Below are 20,939 nucleotides of genomic sequence, written 5' to 3'. Positions count from 1 at the left end.
TTATTCAAACTGCTAAAGGATTGTTAGGCTGCATTAATTAGATCAACCGGAACCGAACACTCCCATAACACACGATGTACTCGTTACATCGTAAGTAGAATGGCATCTACGCTAATATTTGTCTGTTTCTTTCCTAGTCTGTTTCTCAGTCTGTATCCGGTCAGATGGTGGATCAGCACCAAGAGATGATGTATACAGCCCTGATCGTCAGCGGAGACCAGGACACCCAGATGACCCCCAGAGACATATCCCCAGTGAAAACCTCGATTGAATACAATAAAACAAAAAATATATATCAGCATAGCAGTATTATGAAAAGCCATGTTTCTGAATGACCAAACCTAGTGATGCAATATAGACAGAGAAGTGGTCCAAGAACTGTGCCCTGAAGCACCCCAGTAGCTAGATGTTGCGACTTGGACACCTCACCCCTCCAAGATACGCTGAAGGACCTATCTGAGATGTAAGACTCAAACCACTGGAGTGCGGTTCCTGAGATGCCCTTTGCCAATAGGGTTGAAGATCTGGTGGTTAACCGTGTCAAAAGCAGTGGACAGATCCAGCAAGGAAAGTATTGAAGATTTGGAAGCTGCTCTTGCCAGTCTTTGGGCTTCAACAACCGAGAGTAAGGCAATCTCAGTTGTATGTCCACTTCCGAAGCCAGACTAGTTGCTGTCCAGGAGGTTTCTCTATGTGAGAAAGGCAGAGACTTGGTTAAACACAACTTGTTCAAGTGTTTTTGCAATGAAAGTAAAAAGGGAAACTGGTAGTTCTCAAAATAGCTGAGTTAAGAGAGGGTTTCTTAAGTAGTGGGGTTATACGAGCCTGTTATTTAAATTATTTTTATTATTCATCACAGGATACTAAATGAAAATGCAAATTTAAACATTTTAAGTGTAAGTGTCAATGCATTTAAGAGAAAATTAAAACATTTAAATCACTGTTTTGCTACATATTTGGCTCAGAATGCATTTTGAAATTCACACTGCATTCTGCTACAGTTATCACACGGTGTCAATTAGTTAGTGAATCTGTTGGTTAATTTCAAAAGGAAACAATTTACTTATTCAATTCTGTGCAGAAAAATGTTCCAGTCCATCATTATATGATTTTATTATTTTAAAATTTATTAAGAAATAAGCTATAAATTATTATAATTTGGTATATATATATATTTTTCAAAGTTATTTCCGGATTAACTTCATTAGCAATAATTAGCAAAAAAAAATTGGCAGTTTGTAATGAGGCTAGAGTATCATTTGAAAGTTAAAGGTAGATTTACTGTAGTTGAATTTAAAACTGTAGCTTGCCAATCTACAAGCTATGCATAAAAAAAAAGGTAGTTGTCTTAACACTGAAGACCTTTATCTCAACTCTGTTCTACTCATACTAGGGTTAGCATGTTAAAAAAAAAAAAAAAAAAATCTAATACATTTTCCTAAAATATGTACTTACATTTCTACAGAAGTCACAGGGTTTACTTTTAAAAATAGCTAAAATGACTGAGACAACCAAACAGGTATGTTCCTTTTTAACTTTTATTTTTAAAAATGAGTAAGCACACAATTCATATGTCCTGTGAATACCAAAGTTTGTGTAAACAGCACATATATATTCCATCATATACCTAGAACTTGATTGTTGAATGACATATCAAAAGTCCTCAGAGAAACAGTTTTTTTTTTTTTTCATCAAGAAATATTACACCAAACAACTAAAGAAATGTAAAAATATACATATATCTGAAAAGTTAACATGCTATTAAAACACAAAAAAGTTTACTTGCACAAAGTGATAATGTCACGATGGAACAGACCAGACCAAAGATTGCATGCATGTGCACAGGGCTTGCAGTGCATCCTGAGTATACTACGAACAAAAAGTGATAGTACATTACAGATCCAGCACTGTTTGATCAAAGTACTTATGGCGGTTGAATTGCAAGGGTCATTAGAACACATTTGCACTGCTTCCTAATGACTTAATGGATATCAACATCTGGGCTACAATCACTTAAAATAGACATGAAAGAAGAACTACTTCTTTGTTGCTTGCAGTTTCTCTTAGGGAATGAGCTAGCATCTGATTAGTGGCCTTTTATATTTTGGATGGTATCAATCTTTCTACATCTAATTTATTTATTACTGCATCTATACCATTAAAGGAACAGTTGACCAAATGTCCTCTACATTGTAGTGGTCATAACACACACACACACCCTCAGGTCTAGCCTTCTCTTGTGTACGTGTTAAACAACGGTGCAGCAGTACATCATTAATGACTCTGACATGACATTTTTGTAATCTGAATGTGAACGCAGATTTATCACTGAATTTACTGAATTGAATGGATTCATTTTATGGTACTGCTATGAAAAGAACTGTTTAAAATGTGCACTTCTGTGTTCCACAGCATCGCTTTAATGTTGTCCTCACATACAAACCAAAAGCTTCATCTACACTTTTTTCACCATCAGACTGACCTTTAACATCGTAACACAAAAATCACACTATTAAGACAGAATCTTTATGAATGTTAATGAGAGGTTCATGATGAGTGTGTCCGGATGACTCTCTGAACCACCAGCCTGAAATAATAATAAAAAAAATGATAAACTGCGTTTGGTCTGTCACCTTCAATTAAACTCAGTTTAATTGGTGTGAAATGACCAAGAATTTGAGCCGCGTAAGATGCCATGGCGAATGGGCTTGCTACGTCATGCTCGCCCCGCGAGTCAATGCTAGCTGAAGGACAGCGAATCACAGCGTATCTGACAACACTGAGCCTCAATTACAAACATACAGCCAATGTTTGGAGTGGTCATAAACATCTTCTATCCATTAGAATAGTACTCTACAGTAATCTGCACAGAGCCAAGAGCCAATGTGTAAAAACATTTCACAGCACATTGGCTTACCTTGGCTTCATTCTACAAGTACAGAAATTACTAATGTGACAAAGAGTGAGGCAATACGACAAAATTTTTATCTAGATTTAGATACACTCTGATACAAAACTCAGTTTTTAATCATGACGTTAAATTGTGATGTGTTACCTGCTTGTGCAAAAAAGCAACTACAAATGTGATAATAGATCTCTCTTTAAAAATAAATGCAAACATATTTGTTTCTTCACGTTTTCTGTCTGTTGTGCCGGTGATGTCCGTGTCTTGGGTTTAGAAATGTGTCTCCTTCTCTGTGATGGTGGAGATCTTGCCGTCCGCCCTCATTTTGGCATCAGCGTCATTGATAGCGCAGGGACCCCTGGAGCTGAGGCGTCCCCTCATTTTCAGGTCAGAGCTGGGTGTGGTCAGCTTTTTGATCCTCTGCAATTACATTCGTATGATAATGAGCAGTGCATTTGAGAGACGTTACAAAGCACACAGAGCTACTGTCCTGTTCTTACAATACAGTAACTTACATTTATGAGATGCTACAAGAATAGTTTACTATATAAGTAAGGGTTCAAGGTTCATACATTCACTACTGGTGATGCTTTGATGCTTTTTTGTGAAAAAGTGTATTTCTAGTTCTTTGCCATCACAGCTTGGGACAATCAGTAGCGAAGGGTTTGAGGGCTTGTGCTGCCTTCCGCCATTTCATTTTGTCATACCATTTTTCTGCTACTCCAGACTGAACAATCACACGACATTTAAGGCTCAGGTGACTGGCTCAAGACAATCTGTGGTCCCACATGCAAAGATGTTGGATTTGTGTGCCAGCTGAGCAGCTGCCATTGAAAAGAACTGGAATGCTTATCCAGGTATCATAGACCTACTTGATTATTATTCTGTACTTATGTTTTACACTGAAAAAAAAAAAAAAATGCTACTCTTTTTGGATAAATCACTTGTTCCTCCTTGTTTTAAGAATAAATATGACAAACACTTTCCAATGGAATAAGAAAAATAAACAAGGTATTTTGCTCTGCAAACAATCTTATCTTTTTGCTTGTTTTAAAGATGTTTAGATTGTTGGTGGAAATCAATGCAGAATTAGTGATTGAGACGCAGTGTAGTACACTAACCTCATCACATGCTTTCTGAAGCAGACACAATCAATAAGACATGGCACAATGGGGTCAGGGCAGGGCAGCGCCCACGTCACACCCGCACTGTGGCATCTCCACACTCCCGCTGTGCCACAACAACTTTCATCTTTGCCATGTCATGGCACCTCAAGAATTATGATGTTTTTTTCTCTCAAGTACATGCTGTAAATATGCACTTTCTAGCTCCTATCTTACATTGTTGGCAGCAGTAAGAGAGGTTCAGTCGGGTGAATCAAGGACAGTGAAGGAGGTAGGAAATGATGACTCATGCCTTCAGTGATGTTTATCGGGTACAAAGAGCAATGCAGAAATCTGAATATATGCTAAATGACTGAATGAATTGAAGAAGGCATGCTCATAACTGACTGTATAGCTTGATTGGAAGCTAATAATAAAAACATTTTTTGAAAAATTAAAGAAACATTATGGAAAATTAAGAAAACACATATTCATATTCATATTGTGCTCTACTTCTATCAATCAATCAAACAATCAATCAATCAAGATTTATTTATAAAGCCCTTTACAACACTCAAGGTGAACCTGGTGGCTTCTAGGTGGCTTATTAAATGTAACAGTGTGATTTATAACATGATTTTTGTCCAGACAGCCAGACATTCATGCTTCCATTGAAACTCAAGATGCTCTTTAGAGCAATCACGATCATCAGCTTTTGCTCATGTCACTCTAGAGTCATTAAAGCAAAAGGTAAACCGAATACAGAGACATTCTCCAATTCTTGTTTGTTTTTCAGTTTCACTTTTAATTGTTATGATGATACTATAATTTGCAATGAAAAGACTAGCTTATAAAAATAATAGCAAAAAAAAAAACAAAAAAAAAATACATGAATAATTTTCAGTAACACTTTAGATTAGGGAACACTTCACTATTAACTTTGAATTTAAATTGATTTAAATCTATTTAATTGTGAATATGTGTGCTCTAATCTAAAGTGTTACCTACTTTACACTAGTGGTCTCAGACTTTGACTCTGCTGCGCAAAATAGACAACCCATATTATATAGCACACACAAAATGTACATGCTCACAATAAATTTAAAAAAAAAAGGTCTTTACCTCACGGAAAGTTCCCTCCGTCTTCCAGATCTGAAATAAGATTCCCAGAGGGATGCAGACCATAGAGGACATGGCCATCATCCAGCCAATGGCATAACCCCAGTCTGGATATGTGTACACATTATTATACTTCAGCGGTTTGTACTTGATCAAGAAGAACAGAAAGATGCCCTGAAATGACAATCATACAGCCAATAATTAACATTTATCATTCACAGCCTGTAAACATCTTGACTCTCTGAACATCCAATTCAACTCACAGCACAGATGCCTGGTGTGAAGAACTTCCAGCACCATTTGATGAAGAAGATGGGCTTGTATCCAATCATGTCCTCGATGTTCAAATAAAACCTGTCGCTACCTGAGGATAAAGACACTTACACTTTTCACTTAAACTGTCAGATTGTATGTATTTATATACTACAAAAATAACACTTGTATTTAAAGGACACTGAAATTCACTGTATTTCTGCTGCAAACATATTTCAATGATCCATTACATGCAATGTCTGACTCTTGCCAGCAGATGGCATTATGGTTATAGAAATGTGGTGATACTGTGAAAAGCCTCACCATTGACACCAATAATTCAGACAGAAAAGCATCTACTGGCATGGCACAATGTGTTACAAGACCTAATTCAATAGTAATTTCATGGCCTTATTATCACAGGCTATCGCTACTTCAGGTGATTAAATATAAAGATATGCTCTCATTGTATTTAAATCATTATGGGACATAATGCTTACGTAACATTTGGCAGTTAAAGGGTAAAAACTGCATTAGAGTGAGAGTGCTCAGCTGAGGATGTTGAGACTATATATGCTTAGTAATAAAGATGTTAAGTGATGAACATTGTGACACACCAAAACAAAGCAATCTCTTACCATAGATCCAGCCAATGCAGATGGACTCAAAGATGGCCACAAACAACAGACACATGCCACTGGCTGCATACGAGTCAAAGAGCTGGAACACGTACATGCCACCCTAACAGAGCAGAGTCATGCACAGTCAGAGGAATACAGGACAAACACACAAGACAACAGAGTATGTAGCCATGGCATGAGACATAAACAATATCAGGATGCTCCCACATGCTCAATGCATTTTATGGATCTAGGAGAGCACTACTGGCATATGGAGAATAGCACAGCTTTAAGAGCATCCTCATCTCCCTCTCATCCTAGTAACAGAGAATGTGTGACATTCCACATCGGAGAGGCTTCGTTCCACAGTCGGATGGCTTTATTCATGAAACACAGAGTGAAAGTGTTCACCTGACTGCACATTACTGGCAGAGAGCTTCCTCCTGTCTCAGCCTGAATGCAGGCCTATTTTTACCCTCACTTCAGCCATAAATGCAAAACAGGAAACCACAGTAACGTGCCAGGTGCTGACAGCAATATGCCAAGACACCATCTTTACAGGGAAAAGTTCACTACAAATCATGCTTTTTTTGTTAAAAACTGTTTACCAAGTTAACAATTAACTAAATTAATCCAAGCATGTCCGTAAGGACAAACCAACATGATCATGTAAACAGCAAATCTGCTTGTCTTTGACAAATAAGACACCTGGATTTTTCATTGTCATGTATTATGCTTTATTATGAGATTAATTGTTGTGTCAACACGTGCTTACAACAGATCCACCTGGGGTAGACTGGGATGGAAAACTGTTGTGCTAAACATCAGCACTGAGAAACATAATCATGAACATGTTTGTAAAAAACCATATGACTTTACCTCTGTCAACATTATTAGACCCACGAAGAACGAAGCCACAGACATTCCCAGGATGAGAAGCTCTCGCCGATAACCCACGCGGAAGGTTTTGGGATACATGTCCACGATTGCAGTCACAAGACTCTCCACACACACAAACTACAAAGAGAGGAATGTAACACAGGTTTATTATCATTACCTACAACTAAAACCATAAAAATTATTTGAAATAGAAAAACAATAATTGATTAAAAAAATATATATATGCATGTACTGTATGTATATATTAGTGGTGGGCCGTTATCGGCGTTAACGTGCTGCGTTAACGTGAGACTCTTATCGGGCGATAAAAAAAATATCGCCGTTAATCTATTCTCAAAGTTGGGTTGGGAGCTGGGTCTATACTACGCAAGCTATGATGACTTTCACCTTGATATTTTAGCGCGGATGTATACCTAGCCGAATAGCACTGTAGGGGGCGAGAACGAGTCTTCGAACCTGTGTGTATGCGTGCTAACATGGATGCAGCTATGAAGCCGCGGGTTTGCTTCAGGAAAATTTATTTTAAGAAGCTTCCCAATGGAAATCGGCAAGTCATTTCTGTCTCTACGTTACATGGTCGCTCTCTGTATCGCGCGCACAGCGGAGTTCCGCCCCGGTTCGCACACACACACACACACACACACACACACACAAACAAACAAACGTAAGCGCACACACAAGTGAGCACACTCCCACTCCTATTTGTAAATATTAAGCCGCAAAACGTCTATTTAAATATGACTTCTGTGTGTCTCTGTGTTAATGTATGGCGCAGACGCCGGGTTTGTTCACTACTCATACAGAAGACCGCGTGACGCTTGCGGCGATATTAACGCCTGTCGTCTCACTAAATGAGGACATAAATACATGAACAACATCTCCAGAACTGCTCTGAGAGTCACTTCATGAGCATTCGAGCGTTTCATTTGAGAAAACTATCCTCACGGCAACCCGTCAAAATAAAAGTTCGGTTTCACTTGAAGACATTGGGCAGAACGTAATAGGCTACTACTACTAAAACTATTAAAACCTTATCTTTAAGGAATAATCATACAATGTCTTCAATGTTATTATCAATATTAAATTCTTGATGACTGCTAGTTGTTTACTTATCTACTTGGCAGAATTCAAATGAGCCATTTTAATCTAGATTAATTCCAAGATTACAGTGAGATTAATCTAGATTAAAAAAAATTAATCTATGCCCACCACTAGTATATATATATATATATATATATATATATATATATATATATATATACACACATACAGTCATGAAACTCTAAATGGCGCAGACTGACAGTATTAACATAACTGATTATATTCACAGTATTAAACAACTTGGCACAAGCAGATTGGTTCATGTTGCATACGCAGCCAATGAGCTTGCTTCTTTAAATTTAAATGGATGGTTAGCATTCACTTGAGCATTTGCAGTGCGCTTTCAGAGTTCCTCTGAAACCCACCACCTTCCCCAGCTCCACCTGTATAGATCTGCTATGGGTTATTTTATATGCTATTTGTGCAGCAGCAGTATGTCTTAAATACTCACAGCACTGTATCGCCGTATGCATAGGCAGTAGCAAGTTCCTGTACTGTAATAATCTACAACTACAGCAATAACCAACAGCAGCAGCAATTCAGCAGCAGTGTAGCAGACCTATACCTGGTAATACCAAACTCTGCTACTTCGCTACGAGTCCGGAAGGGCATAATTGACAAGCGTTCACTTTCTCGTGGGCGGGCGCTTATCTGAAGTTTAAAATCATTGGTGTACCCGTAAGCAAATCACATAACGTTTCGTTATGATATATGTTATGCGCCGGCTCAGCCGCCTCGAACTTCCGCTATAAACACAGGTATAGGTGGCGAAAACAAAACCATCGAGCGGAATACCGGAGTGAAAATGGCTGTGAACGACTTTTGCAGATTATGTGAAGTAAATCTACGCATCCACGATAAATTAAATTAATTTAACTTTTCCCAAAACCTGTCGGGAGTAGGGCCACAACATCACCTCCATTCAAAATGTGAACCAAACACTCTTCTTGTTTGGGCTTCAGTTGGCAAATGCCGGGAATATTCTCCACAACAGAGCGAATAGCATCCCGTGTCTCCATGTCCGCTGTCGTCTTAGATTTCCCTAACTTTAAACTACAATCTTAAATTTAGCGCTTAGCGTCTACGTCACGGCTCTCAGCCCGCCCTCTGTTCGTTGGTTGGACGGCTGGTGCGGAGCTGGAGATAATCTGGGAGCTGGTTTGCTATATCAGACTGAGTACAGAAGCGAACTGAAATTGAGCGGAAGTTCGAAGTCTGACGTAGTCAGGCTAACAGATCTATTCCGCCAAGACCAAATACATTAACAAATGGGGTAGGGGGGGTGTTGAAATGTTTTTTCTCTGTCCAGTGGTTGACCCAACTCCAGGATAAGGCTATAAGCCTAAGTAATGTTAGTGTAATCTGTTAACAACGCACATCAACAACGCAAACCCATCTCTTTTTTAGGCAAGTACCAGATAATGGGTGTCATGTCATGATATGTTTTTATATAATGGAAACTATTTGTCGTGATCGAAATTCAATAAAAAACATTGTAAGTCAGGACTATTAATTGTAATAATTAAATTTTCATGGTTATTCAAGCAACTAATAAATCATATAGAGAGAGCAAGCAAAGAACACTGTATCAGCGGAGCTTTTTGAAACTCTGAATCAGTTAAACCAGTGCGTCGCAAAATGATTCACTGTTTCGAAGCGCTCCAATCAGATTGTGTATCACGAATCATTTGATTCAGATTGGGACTTCGGAGCGAGTTCGTGGGATGTTTTTTTAACATGAATTAAAAATAATTCAGCAATGGAGTGTCTTTAAAAACCCTCTTTTGTGCAGAACTACTTTCTTCTGCCAAGGATTCAAATCTCAGTTTGAAAATTTAACATCTGAGTCCAAGCCTCTGTTACTAATTCCAAAATGTCACTTTAGAACTAGTAACGAAGGAACGTTGAGTTGCTTCATTGAAAGCTTAATGTATTACTGTAGTAAAAGTTCACTGTATTATGTATAGTAGAGTATTATGAGAGAGAGATGGACTGAGCGAGTGTGATTACCTGCATCTGATACAGCATTCATTCTTCAGCTCAATCTCATATTCACAATAAATCATTAGTTTGAATATCTACTGAGGAAAGTGATAGGCTCTTTGTCGTACTATCCTTTCATCTGTTAAGGGTGATTTCCGATGACAGCGATGCTCAGTCCATTCATTGGCTGCGTCTTACAAGGTGTTGTTGAAAGTAAAAATAACTTATTTACAACCCTGTTTCAGTCTCATCATAAAATTTGCTAGGCAATTCAGTCAAAAGTACAAAGGTAGCGTGATGAGATTTTGCCCTCAGCTCTGGAACAAATAATAGTTTAATGAGACCAAAGACTGCCTGCGAGATTTACCCAAAACAAATTATATCTCATGTTTAACCACTACAGAGACATTAGAGCCAGCGGAAAATTCCAGAAGAACTGGAATATTGAAGTTTAAACAACTGCATTCTCGCCTAAAAACCTCTTAAAACTACATTCTGTGACACAAAAACATTATTACTTATAAAATTATAGTGGATTTGGGCATCCACCATGATACTCACTGTGATAAATACCGCAAGCCAAGTGATACAAACGGTAAAATAGTTGGAGTTATGTTATCACTAGAATATCGCACTGCTGGAAAAGACTTGAGGACCAGAGAGAACTGCTGTATATGTGTTGTAATACATGATGTAGTAAAATGGCAAAAACACATTGTATTACTAAAATGTAATTAAAATTCAAATGAAAGCAGAAAATAATAATATTGTATTCAAAATATTAACCACACCAATAATAGTATATCAGTGATACTAAAACAACACTCAAGCGTCTTGAGTGCCACAGAATCTTTTTTTCTCACTTCACTTTTCATGTTTTCTTATTTTATGTTTTAATTGAAATGCCTTTTTACAATAACTGGCACTTGTTTGAAATGTAATAATCAAAACAAAATATAGTTAATATCTAAAGACTTGTTTGATATATAACAAAGTGACGTTCATTAAATGGGGCAACAGTGTCCAAATTTTTGAGGCCTCTATAAACAACCACCACAGCAGTTCTAGAAAAACAACATTATAGAAAAACAGTAATTCATGTTTGAAATAAGATATGAAATGCTGTAAATATTAAAGGAAAATATAAGCCCAATTTGTTTGTGTGTATGTGTTTGTATTTAACAGAAAAAATTACAGTGTAGAAGCTGAGAAGATAATGGCATATTCTTGGTTGAATTATTAATTTGAAGAAATTGTTTACAAAATGTGTGCATTTGTCACCTGACTGTCAAGCCCGAGGAAGATGAGCATCATGAAGAACAGGCAGGCCCACAATGGAGACCACGGCATCATGGTCACAGCTTTAGGATATGCTATGAATGCTAGACCAGGACCTGAAATACATTTCACAATACAATAACTAACACTTTCTGTTTTGTTTTTTTGTTGTTGTTTTTTAGAAAGACAGAAGACAAAGTTAGTCCCATCGAGGAGTAAAAACACACCATAAACTTCACGTTCTGCCAGGGCTGTAACCACCATAGTCATTGACAGGGACATGTCCCCCCAATAATTAGAAATGGCCAAATTGTCAATATTTGAAATGATTGCACTGATCTGCTGCACTTCATTACACAGGGCTCTGTTTGTTGTTATGATGGAATAAAAGTTTTAAAGTTTTAAAATTTAAATTTTTAGCCTGCTTTGCCTCAGGGGTCTCACAGAGCTCTCATCAATGTCAAAATGGCCAATCAAATAATAGTAGGTGGGACTAACTGTTCACAGAAGCAGATCGCAAATTCCAGCACAAAGCACTGAACAAGAGTAAAGTAAGAGGGAACCAGTGCGACATTTCATATTCGACTACTGTTTTACTATTAGAATGACCGACACTATTCAGAGATGCAAACTAACTGTGATTCAAAAGTGATTCAACTAACTGAACGTGACAGGACAAAAAATGTTTTGCATTTTTGACATGGGTTAAGGCATACATATATATATATGTATGTATTAGTGCTGTCAAATTATTAATCGCGATTAATCACATCCAAAATAAAAGTTTTTGTTTACATAATAAATATACACAGTACACATTATGTATATATAAATACACACAAACAGTATATATTTTGAAAATATTTACATGTAAATCACTCTGGATCCCTCACATCCATGCCATCTCCTTTTTGAACTTTTGCCATCTGGTCGGCGCTACAGAGCACCGAATACCAGGACAGTCAGGCACAAGAACAGTTTCTTTCCCCAGGCAATCTACCTCATGAACAGTTAAATGTTCTCCCACTGTGCAATAAAAATATGTGCAATAACCTCGTATTTATTTATCACCCTACATTCTAGCATATCTATAGCAGACCTGTAAATACAAGTTATTATTATTATTCTAATTTATATATAAAGTAGAATAAAATTCTATTATATTAGTGCTGTCAAAATTAGTGCGTTAAAGCAGGCGATTAATTTTTTCAGTTTAGTGCAGTGGTGGGGCCTAGGGTTGGCCACCCCACTCATAACTGCTAATTCTGTCTCTTTTTTCTTGACAAGAAGTGCATTTATTCAGTCTTAGAACATCCCAGACAGCAACATAGTGTTGGCCCAAATCCAGCCCACATCTGGCCCGTGTGAAATCCATGCCGGATCTGGGCTGACACTGCTTGCTATCTGGGCTTTACGAGCAGTGGCGGTTTTAGGCATGGGCGAACGGGGCGGCCGACCGGGGCGGCATTTTTTCATGACACGTGGGGGGCGGCACAAGCACTTGGAAAAAAAAAATCATCTGCGCCGCTAAGCGGTTTTCTATTATCCATCATATTATCTATCATATAACTGTGGGGGGAATTGGCAAATTGGCGCCCCTGCTTGTTGAGAAGGTACCGAGCACAGAAGCTGTGTGAGAAGTGGAAAGGGGAGGGGGGTGCGGCCGCGGCGGACAGTTCACCTCTCCCAAATTAGTGGGACAAGTGGGCTAAAGTCAGTCACACCCAGGGTGCGGGAAGTGGGGTGCTGAGGGTGCTGTAGCACCCCTGTTTTTTTATGTGGGCAACTGTTTAATTGTTGGGAATATAAAAAAATCGGAGTGTCTATTTAAGTGCAAATAGCTATGTTGCTGGCAGAGGCTATTTACATTAACTCCACCCACAAATGTATGATTGGGATAGTCAAATATGCAAAAGACGGTTACTAGTTGTCAGATTCAGTGGTGCAGATGGTAAAGTTTGCAATACACTTCTTTTGACACGATCGACCGGGTTCGAATCTGCCTTTTGGCGAACTTTTTTCTCGCTTTTAAATTTCAAATCACATCAGAAAAGCATTTATTTTTAATAAAATGAAGGAAATAATCAAAAGTTGAACAAAGTATCGGGTAGGGTTAGGGTAGGTGTAGAGAGGGCTTTTGTCCCAATAAGGTGGCATCCATTTAATAATTAGAAATAAAATTAAAAAATTACACTCAATAAGTTATTGCATACTATTTTATACTGTATTACAATGCAGAAGTGCAGATGATTACCACTATTTTTGCAATAAGTAATGTTTTTCTCTAATAATGTTTTTCGCCATGTTTTTATTTTATTTTAACATAGAATAAATAGAATCTAAAGCTATTTGCACTGTGTAGATAACATATCACTAAAGAATACTGCTATTTTCACTTTGTGGTTTAGTCTTGACTTCTGGTCGTGAGTGACAGTGTTGGGGGATGGGAAATCTGTTGATTGTCGAGTGCCAAATAAACACAGTGTTTATTATGTATATAGAGTATATTTATTTAAGTTCTGATAACTTATACTGTTTTGTGCAGAATTGTGTTTTTCATGTTGAAGGATTTGTGCAATTGAGAAATATAAGCTTGTCTTACACTTATATTGTTATAGTAAAACTGTTTGTGCAAAATTTTTTAGCCAAAAAACCTACAATTTTTTTTTCTCGGATGGGGGGATGGGCGCTCAGAGGGGGTCTCGCCCGGGGAGTAATTCAATGTAGAACCGCCACTGTTTACGAGCACATCAAACAGGAGACGTTTCAGACGTGTACTTCAACTTTACTATAGTGTAGGGCTGGGCGATATATATTCATTATCGAAGGCGATAATGAACGCGATATTGCGTAGCTTGTCAGTTAACTACAGCTCTGTGTATTAAATGGCGCTCTATTTGAAAACAGGTGATGGAGATTTAGCGCTAATCACGGAACCGGCTTTACTGACAAGATGCGCATGAATATCGTGTTCGATATATCGCCCAGCCGTACTTCAGCGGGATTTATACTTTCGCTTGGCTGCGCTTTGCGAGCCTCCGCTGACTGCGCGCGCACCTCCCCAAACGGACGAGGCTTTTATACTTGTCGCGTTCGCCGTTGTACTATTCTTTGAAACAACAGGGGGCGAAGAGGAGTAATTGTCCTCTAAAACCATCGGGAATCACCGGTGAGAAGAAGTAATTTGCCAGTACAAGATTGCCAAGTGAACTTGCGGACGCGTCGAGTTAATCAGCCTTCAGGTGCGAGTCAAACGAGCGCGGACACTGTACTGTGTTCGCAGCGCGTGCACTTCAGTACACACACAAAGGTGCCGGCACGTGCATAACCTGTATCATTTCATATCAAATCGCGAAAGAAACTACGAGAATGCAATGTATTGATCAGTTAAGTCATGAAGTTTCCAAAAAGGCGATTAAAGCTGCCATAAAACTGTGCATGCATGTAATATGTTATATATGAGTTACATTAAGAACATGTCTCTGAAATGTTTTTCAAAACTGTCCTGGAGCATCCTAGCATTGTCTCCCTCACCCAACACACTCGATTCAACTCGTCAGCTCATTAGAAGAGACTGAAATGGGTCAGAAAAGGTAGAGTTGAGAGAAAATACAATGCATGTCAGATCCGTGTCATGTTCAGTAGCTGCAGCTCTTAAAGAAATAGCAGCCAAAACAACCAAATAACCAGCTGGTGCGATGTCTGTTCATCAAGAACAAAAGAAAAAAGGGGAAATCGATAGTTTTAAGGATTCATCTGTATTTAGTTTAGAATTTAGTGTTTGATAACTTTATTCAATTTCTGTATATTTCTGCTAAGGGGCACGGGTAGATAAATAAGACATTTATTATAATGGGATGTGATTGTTTTAAGTTCACTTAAATTAGAAGTTATTTTTAAAGTCTAATAAATGTTAAAATGGATAGCTCTTAATTATAATATAAAGTTGAATGGCTATAGTCAATGGTTAAATATTAGGGGGAAACATTTTTATAGGGAAATCAGTATTAATTGTTATCAGTGATACTGGCCTTCAGTCATAAAGATGCCATTAAACCAATATTAAAAATATACTGTCTTTGTGTTGTTAGTACATTAATTTGAAGATTGAATGTGAAATTATTGCAATATAAAAGTATATTTAAAAACTTTAATGTTAGGTGGGATTAATTGCGATTAATTTCAGAAAAAAAATTGCAATTAATTAGTTTTTATCGATTGACAGCACTGAGGTGAATGTGTACATCTGAAATGCTAATTTGTGCAGCGATATAAAAGGCTATAAATAGCATATTTTAACAACAGTAAACGACCGAATTCCACATGTGATCGCAAAAGGAAGTTATTACAAACACTCGATGATGGTTTGAAGTGAGTTCTGAGTAAAAGTGTACTATTAATCTCATAAATTGTCTTATGTAGCATGATGCTAATGTTAGCTCTAATGCACCTGCAGAATAGGTCCAATTCTTCTTCATAATGCATTTTCTCATAATACTTCACGTAAGATCGCAAGAAAATGTTTTGTTGTATTTATTTAGAAATACTTACGATAATAGTTGGGTAAATGTATACTGAGATTGAAGCAATGTGGCTTGGTAAATGTTTTATTGCCAGTATAAAGGCTGATAATGGCTGAATAAAAACAAAAGAATAATGATAAAAGAATAATAAGGATTATGTCTCATACCTGGCGGAAGTGTGAAAGGTTCTGTTTCCTTAAACTAGTTTGTCATGCATTTCTTTATTTCAGTCCATGACTGTGATTAACGCAATTCAATTTTTAATCGATTGACAGCACTAATATATATATATATATATATATATATATATATATGTATGTGTGTGTGTGTGTATTATTATCTGTGTGTTTTGTTGTTGTTTCTGAGTACTGAAGCGGTGACAATAAAACAAATTCCTTGTATGTGCAAGCATACTTGGCAATAAAGCTCTTTCTGATTCTGATAAAGCTCTTTCTGATTCTGTACATTTATATATTTATATTCTTATATTTTATATTATATATAAATATATTTAATATATAAACATAACATATTTTTCTTAAATATATACATGCATGTGTTTGTCTTTATATATACATAATAAATGTACACAGTATACACACATATATTATGCAAATTTGATTAATCACAATTAATTGTTTGACAGCACTAGTATGTATGTATGTTTATTGGTCCCCCGCAATGTTCAAGACATGGTTATGGTCTTGTGTTCTGGGGTGCCTTTTCCAAAAGCATCATTAACTAAATATGGCCGCAAGTTCCACTGAACTCTATTTGTAACAACGGAACATGCAACCATAGTTGCTTTTGGGAAACGCACCCCTGGTTGGGTACTAAGAGAGCATGCATTAGATTGGCAAATTCAGTCTCAGTGACGGTCCTGGTGAAATAGTCTAACCATGCCATGTGGCTTGGCTCTGGTTTTGCTGTACAGAGACACCTGTCAACAAGCAGCAAGCCAAAAGCAGAGATCACTCTGCCATAACACTAGAGTAATGTACAAGAATATCAGCTTAGAACTACGGTTCATCAGATAATATTGGCTGCAGGAAAATGCCAAGAGTGGAACTTAAGTAAAAGCTCATTAAATAATGTTTATGGATCACTTATTGAAAGCGTAGTGACTGAACACTTGTTTTCCTATATTGTTTATCTACATTGTACAGGAACAGGTTTGAGAACCAATGCTCTAAGCAACTGAATTCTCAGACATCTTTATCTTAATAATAAAGTCAGATAATTTCTAAAACCCTTCAAAGTGTATTTCAGTCACTTTTACAGTCATCCTTGCTCTACTGTAGTAAATAAGTAATGCTGAATTGTTGAATAAGTCATACAATAAAAAGCTTTTCTGAGAAGTGCTTTAAATTGCATGAGTCCAAACACACCACTCAGACATCTCACTGTAGGCTACTGTATCTCAAATAAAAAACTCTCACTCACACACATTACTTTTCTACATAAATGAGCCAAAGTAATTAGAATTACTATAGATCGACCCAATTTGCAAATTTATAAACTGTTCCCAAAGAAAGGTTTCAACAGATATAGCAAAATTCACTCACCTGACTCTGCCACTGCCTCTATTGGCACATTCTGCTCATATGCCATGAAGCCCAAGACAGAGAAGATGGCAAATCCTGCCACAAAACTCGTGCCACTGTTCAGACAGCACAGCATGATACAGTCCCTGTAAAGACATCACCCAGCACTTCACATCCACTGCACCGATACATATGTGTTCACCCCTCTTTTGACTTTCAGCACTGAATGACAGTGGACTTCATTTTTTGTTCATGTCAAAGTGATCTTGAAAAAAAAATCTAAATATTTGATTTCATAAGTATTTATCCTTGTTAATATATATATATATATATATATATATATATATATATATATATATATATATATATATATATATATATATATATACACACAGTGCTGGTCATATAATTAGAATATCATCAAAAGTTGATTTATTTCACTAATTCCATTCAAAAAGTGAAACTTGTATATTATATTCATTCATTACACACAGACTGATATATTTCAAATGTTTATTTCTTTTAATTTTGATGATTATAACTGACAACTAAGGAAAATCCCAAATTCAGTATCTCAGAAAATTAGAATATTGTGAAAAGGTTCAATATTGAAGACACCTGGTGCCACACTCTAATCAGCTAATTAGCTCAAAACACCTGCAAAGGCCTTTAAATGGTCTCTCAGTCTAGTTCTGTAGGCTACACAATCATGGAGAAGACTGCTGACTTGACAGTTGTCCAAAAGATGACCATTGACACGTTGCACAAGGAGGGCAAGACACAAAAGGTCATTGCAAAAGAGGCTGGCTGTTCACAGAGCTCTGTGTCCAAGCACATTAATAGAGAGGCGAAGGGAAGGAAAATATTTGGTAGAAAAAAGTGTACAAGCAATAGGGATAACCGCACCCTGGAGAGGATTGTGAAACAAAACCCATTCAAAAATGTGGGGGAGATTCACAAAGAGTGGACTGCAGCTGGAGTCAGTGCTTCAAGAACCACTACGCACAGACGTATGCAAGACATGGGTTTCAGCTGTCGCATTCCTTGTGTCAAGCCACTCTTGAACAACAGACAGCGTCAGAAGTGTCTCGCCTGGGTTAAAGACAAAAAGGACTGGACTGCTGCTGAGTGGTCCAAAGTTATGTTCTCTGATGAAAGTAAATTTTGCATTTCCTTTGGAAATCAGGGTCCCAGAGTCTGGAGGAAGAGAGGAGAGGCACACAATCCACGTTGCTTGAGGTCCAGTGTAAAGTTTCCACAGTCAGTGATGGTTTGGGGTGCCATGTCATCTGCTGGTGTTGGTCCACTGTGTTTTCTGAGGTCCAAGGTCAACGCAGCCGTATACCAGGAAGTTTTAGAGCACTCCATGCTTCCTGCTGCTGACCAACTTTATGGAGATGCAGATTTCATTTTCCAACAGGACTTGGCACCTGCACACAGTGCCAAAGCAACCAGTATCTGGTTTAAGGACCATGGTATCCCTGTTCTTAATTGGCCAGCAAACTCGCCTTACCTTAACCCCATAGAAAATCTATTGGGTATTGTGAAGAGGAAGATGCGATATGCCAGACCCAACAATGCAGAAGAGCTGAAGGCCACTATCAGAGCAACCTGGGCTCTCATAACACCTGAGCAGTGCCACAGACTGATCGACTCCATGCCACGCTGCATTGCAGCAGTAATTCAGGCAAACGGAGCCCCAACTAAGTATTGAGTGCTGTACATGCTCATACTTTTCATGTTCATACTTTTCAGTTGGCCAAGATTTCTAAAAATCCTTTATTTGTATTGGTCTTAAGTAATATTCTAATTTTCTGAGATACTGAATTTGGGATTTTCCTTAATTGTCAGTTATAATCATCAAAATTAAAAGAAATAAACATTTGAAATATATCAGTCTGTGTGTAATGAATGAATATAATATACAAGTTTCACTTTTTGAATGGAATTAGTGAAATAAATCAACTTCTTGATGATATTCTAATTATATGACCAGCACCTGTATATATGTGTGTGTGTGTGTGTGTGTGTGTGTGTAATATACAAAAAATCTGTATATTGCATATATTTTTGAATTAACTGTTATATAAACACATCTCTGGAAAATAGAATGGCCACCATCTGGTAAGTCAGTCTTCTGTCACTTACACCATGAAAAAAAAAAAAAAAAAACATAACACAAAAAAGACAGAGGATGGAGACAAGAAGATTTCCAAGAAGAAAAAAAAAATCTGAATCATTGAAAGACACTGGCAAGGGAAACCACCAGAAAACCAATGAAGGAGATGGTGGCAAAGACTGGAGAGACAGTTACCAGCTTTATGAGAAAGTGGCAAAGTGAAGCCAACATTAAATATGTCATATCTCAGCAACAACATGCCAGAGGACATGTGGGAAGGTTTCTATGTTCTGATGAGAGCAAAATCAATGAAGTCCTGTTCTCAGTCCAATTTATGGTTGGACAAGTAATCGTTTGTCCACTCACAATCTCCATATGACCTGACTGAGCTTGAGCAGTTTTGCAGAGAGTGGAGAATCACTCCAGTGATGAGAGCAAAGCTGAGAGATGCAAAGGTGCAAACCATGCTGCCAGTGGTGCTTCTGCTAAATACACACTTGAACAGGAAGAATGCTTATAGTAGTAGCTGTATACATTTATTTCACTTTGACATGAAAGTACATTTTCTGTTGACTAAATAGTTATGTGTTGTACAAATTAAACACAGTAAAAGTTCCAGGTTGTACAGGCGCTGTAAACTTGCTATGACGTGACTGGACTCTCACCTGTAGCAGTTGTTGTTGTAGCTGTTGTAGCTGCCGAGAGCCGTAAGACAGCCCAGACATATAGCATATGAGAAGAAGATCTGAGTGCCTGCATCCACCCACACCTGTAACAATCACTAATTAATAACCCAACCATAACTGCTGTCATTCATTATACTGGTGCTGCCATGCGATTGTAAGACACGTGCTCTAGTTGTCATTTATTCTGAGTGAGAAGATGTTGCCAAATATTAACTGACAGTTCACTAATCATCAATTCTCAGTTCTTTCTGACACTTACCTCCCGTAATTTTAGTTTTTGTATTTTTCATCTTAACCCTTTCAACTGGAGCAGATAGCTAATTGCATGTCATTCTAAAGTTGCATGATCTTCTTTCTTTATTGAAGGACAAAATAAACTTTAATATTTTCTTATTTAACCTATTTTCTTCTGCATCCAGCATGTTGACTATGAGAACTGGGAACCATCTAAGCTATCCAGATCTTAATATGTGACCTTGTTAAGAGATGATCAATGATAGTCGCTCTATATGTGACTGGTATCGGTGTTTCAGCTCATCAGTGTGGGTGTAAACGAAATGTAATATAAATCAAAGAGTCAGTTGTTTTGGGTGAACTCTTCCTTTAAAACACAAGATATTGTAACGTTGTAAACATTGTAATGTTATCTCTTGAACAGCATAAAACCAAAGTTAGATTTAGGACATTTCATTTTGGTTTACATGGGCAACAGGAAGCTTCATGTTCCCATCTACATCAATACACACAGCAGTCACTAGATATGTTTACATCACCCTGTTTTAATTTTAAAGTATCGCATCAGAAAC

General features: G+C 37.5%; 1 protein-coding gene across 2 annotated transcripts in view; it reads right to left on the bottom strand.

The window, feature by feature from the left end:
• Positions 1–1,520: 1,520 nt before the first annotated feature.
• Positions 1,521–20,939, bottom strand: part of slc6a11b (solute carrier family 6 member 11b) — a 34,378-nt gene continuing 14,959 nt past the window's right edge. For both annotated transcript variants that reach the window (XM_058790505.1, XM_058790506.1), the window contains 8 exons: positions 20,113–20,216; positions 17,350–17,474; positions 11,265–11,377; positions 6,879–7,016; positions 6,018–6,120; positions 5,391–5,491; positions 5,131–5,301; positions 1,521–3,325 (listed from right to left, as the gene is read on the bottom strand). In XM_058790505.1, coding sequence (XP_058646488.1) covers positions 3,176–3,325; positions 5,131–5,301; positions 5,391–5,491; positions 6,018–6,120; positions 6,879–7,016; positions 11,265–11,377; positions 17,350–17,474; positions 20,113–20,216 — 1,005 coding nt within the window. In that variant the 3' untranslated portion in view covers positions 1,521–3,175. The remainder of the gene's footprint in view (positions 3,326–5,130; positions 5,302–5,390; positions 5,492–6,017; positions 6,121–6,878; positions 7,017–11,264; positions 11,378–17,349; positions 17,475–20,112; positions 20,217–20,939) is intronic.

This window comes from Onychostoma macrolepis, chromosome 11 (assembly GCF_012432095.1).
Source record: "Onychostoma macrolepis isolate SWU-2019 chromosome 11, ASM1243209v1, whole genome shotgun sequence".
In the NCBI taxonomy this organism is placed as follows: domain Eukaryota; kingdom Metazoa; phylum Chordata; class Actinopteri; order Cypriniformes; family Cyprinidae; genus Onychostoma; species Onychostoma macrolepis.
Note: the sequence above shows the minus strand (reverse complement) of the source record. Positions and strands in the feature narration are given on the sequence as shown.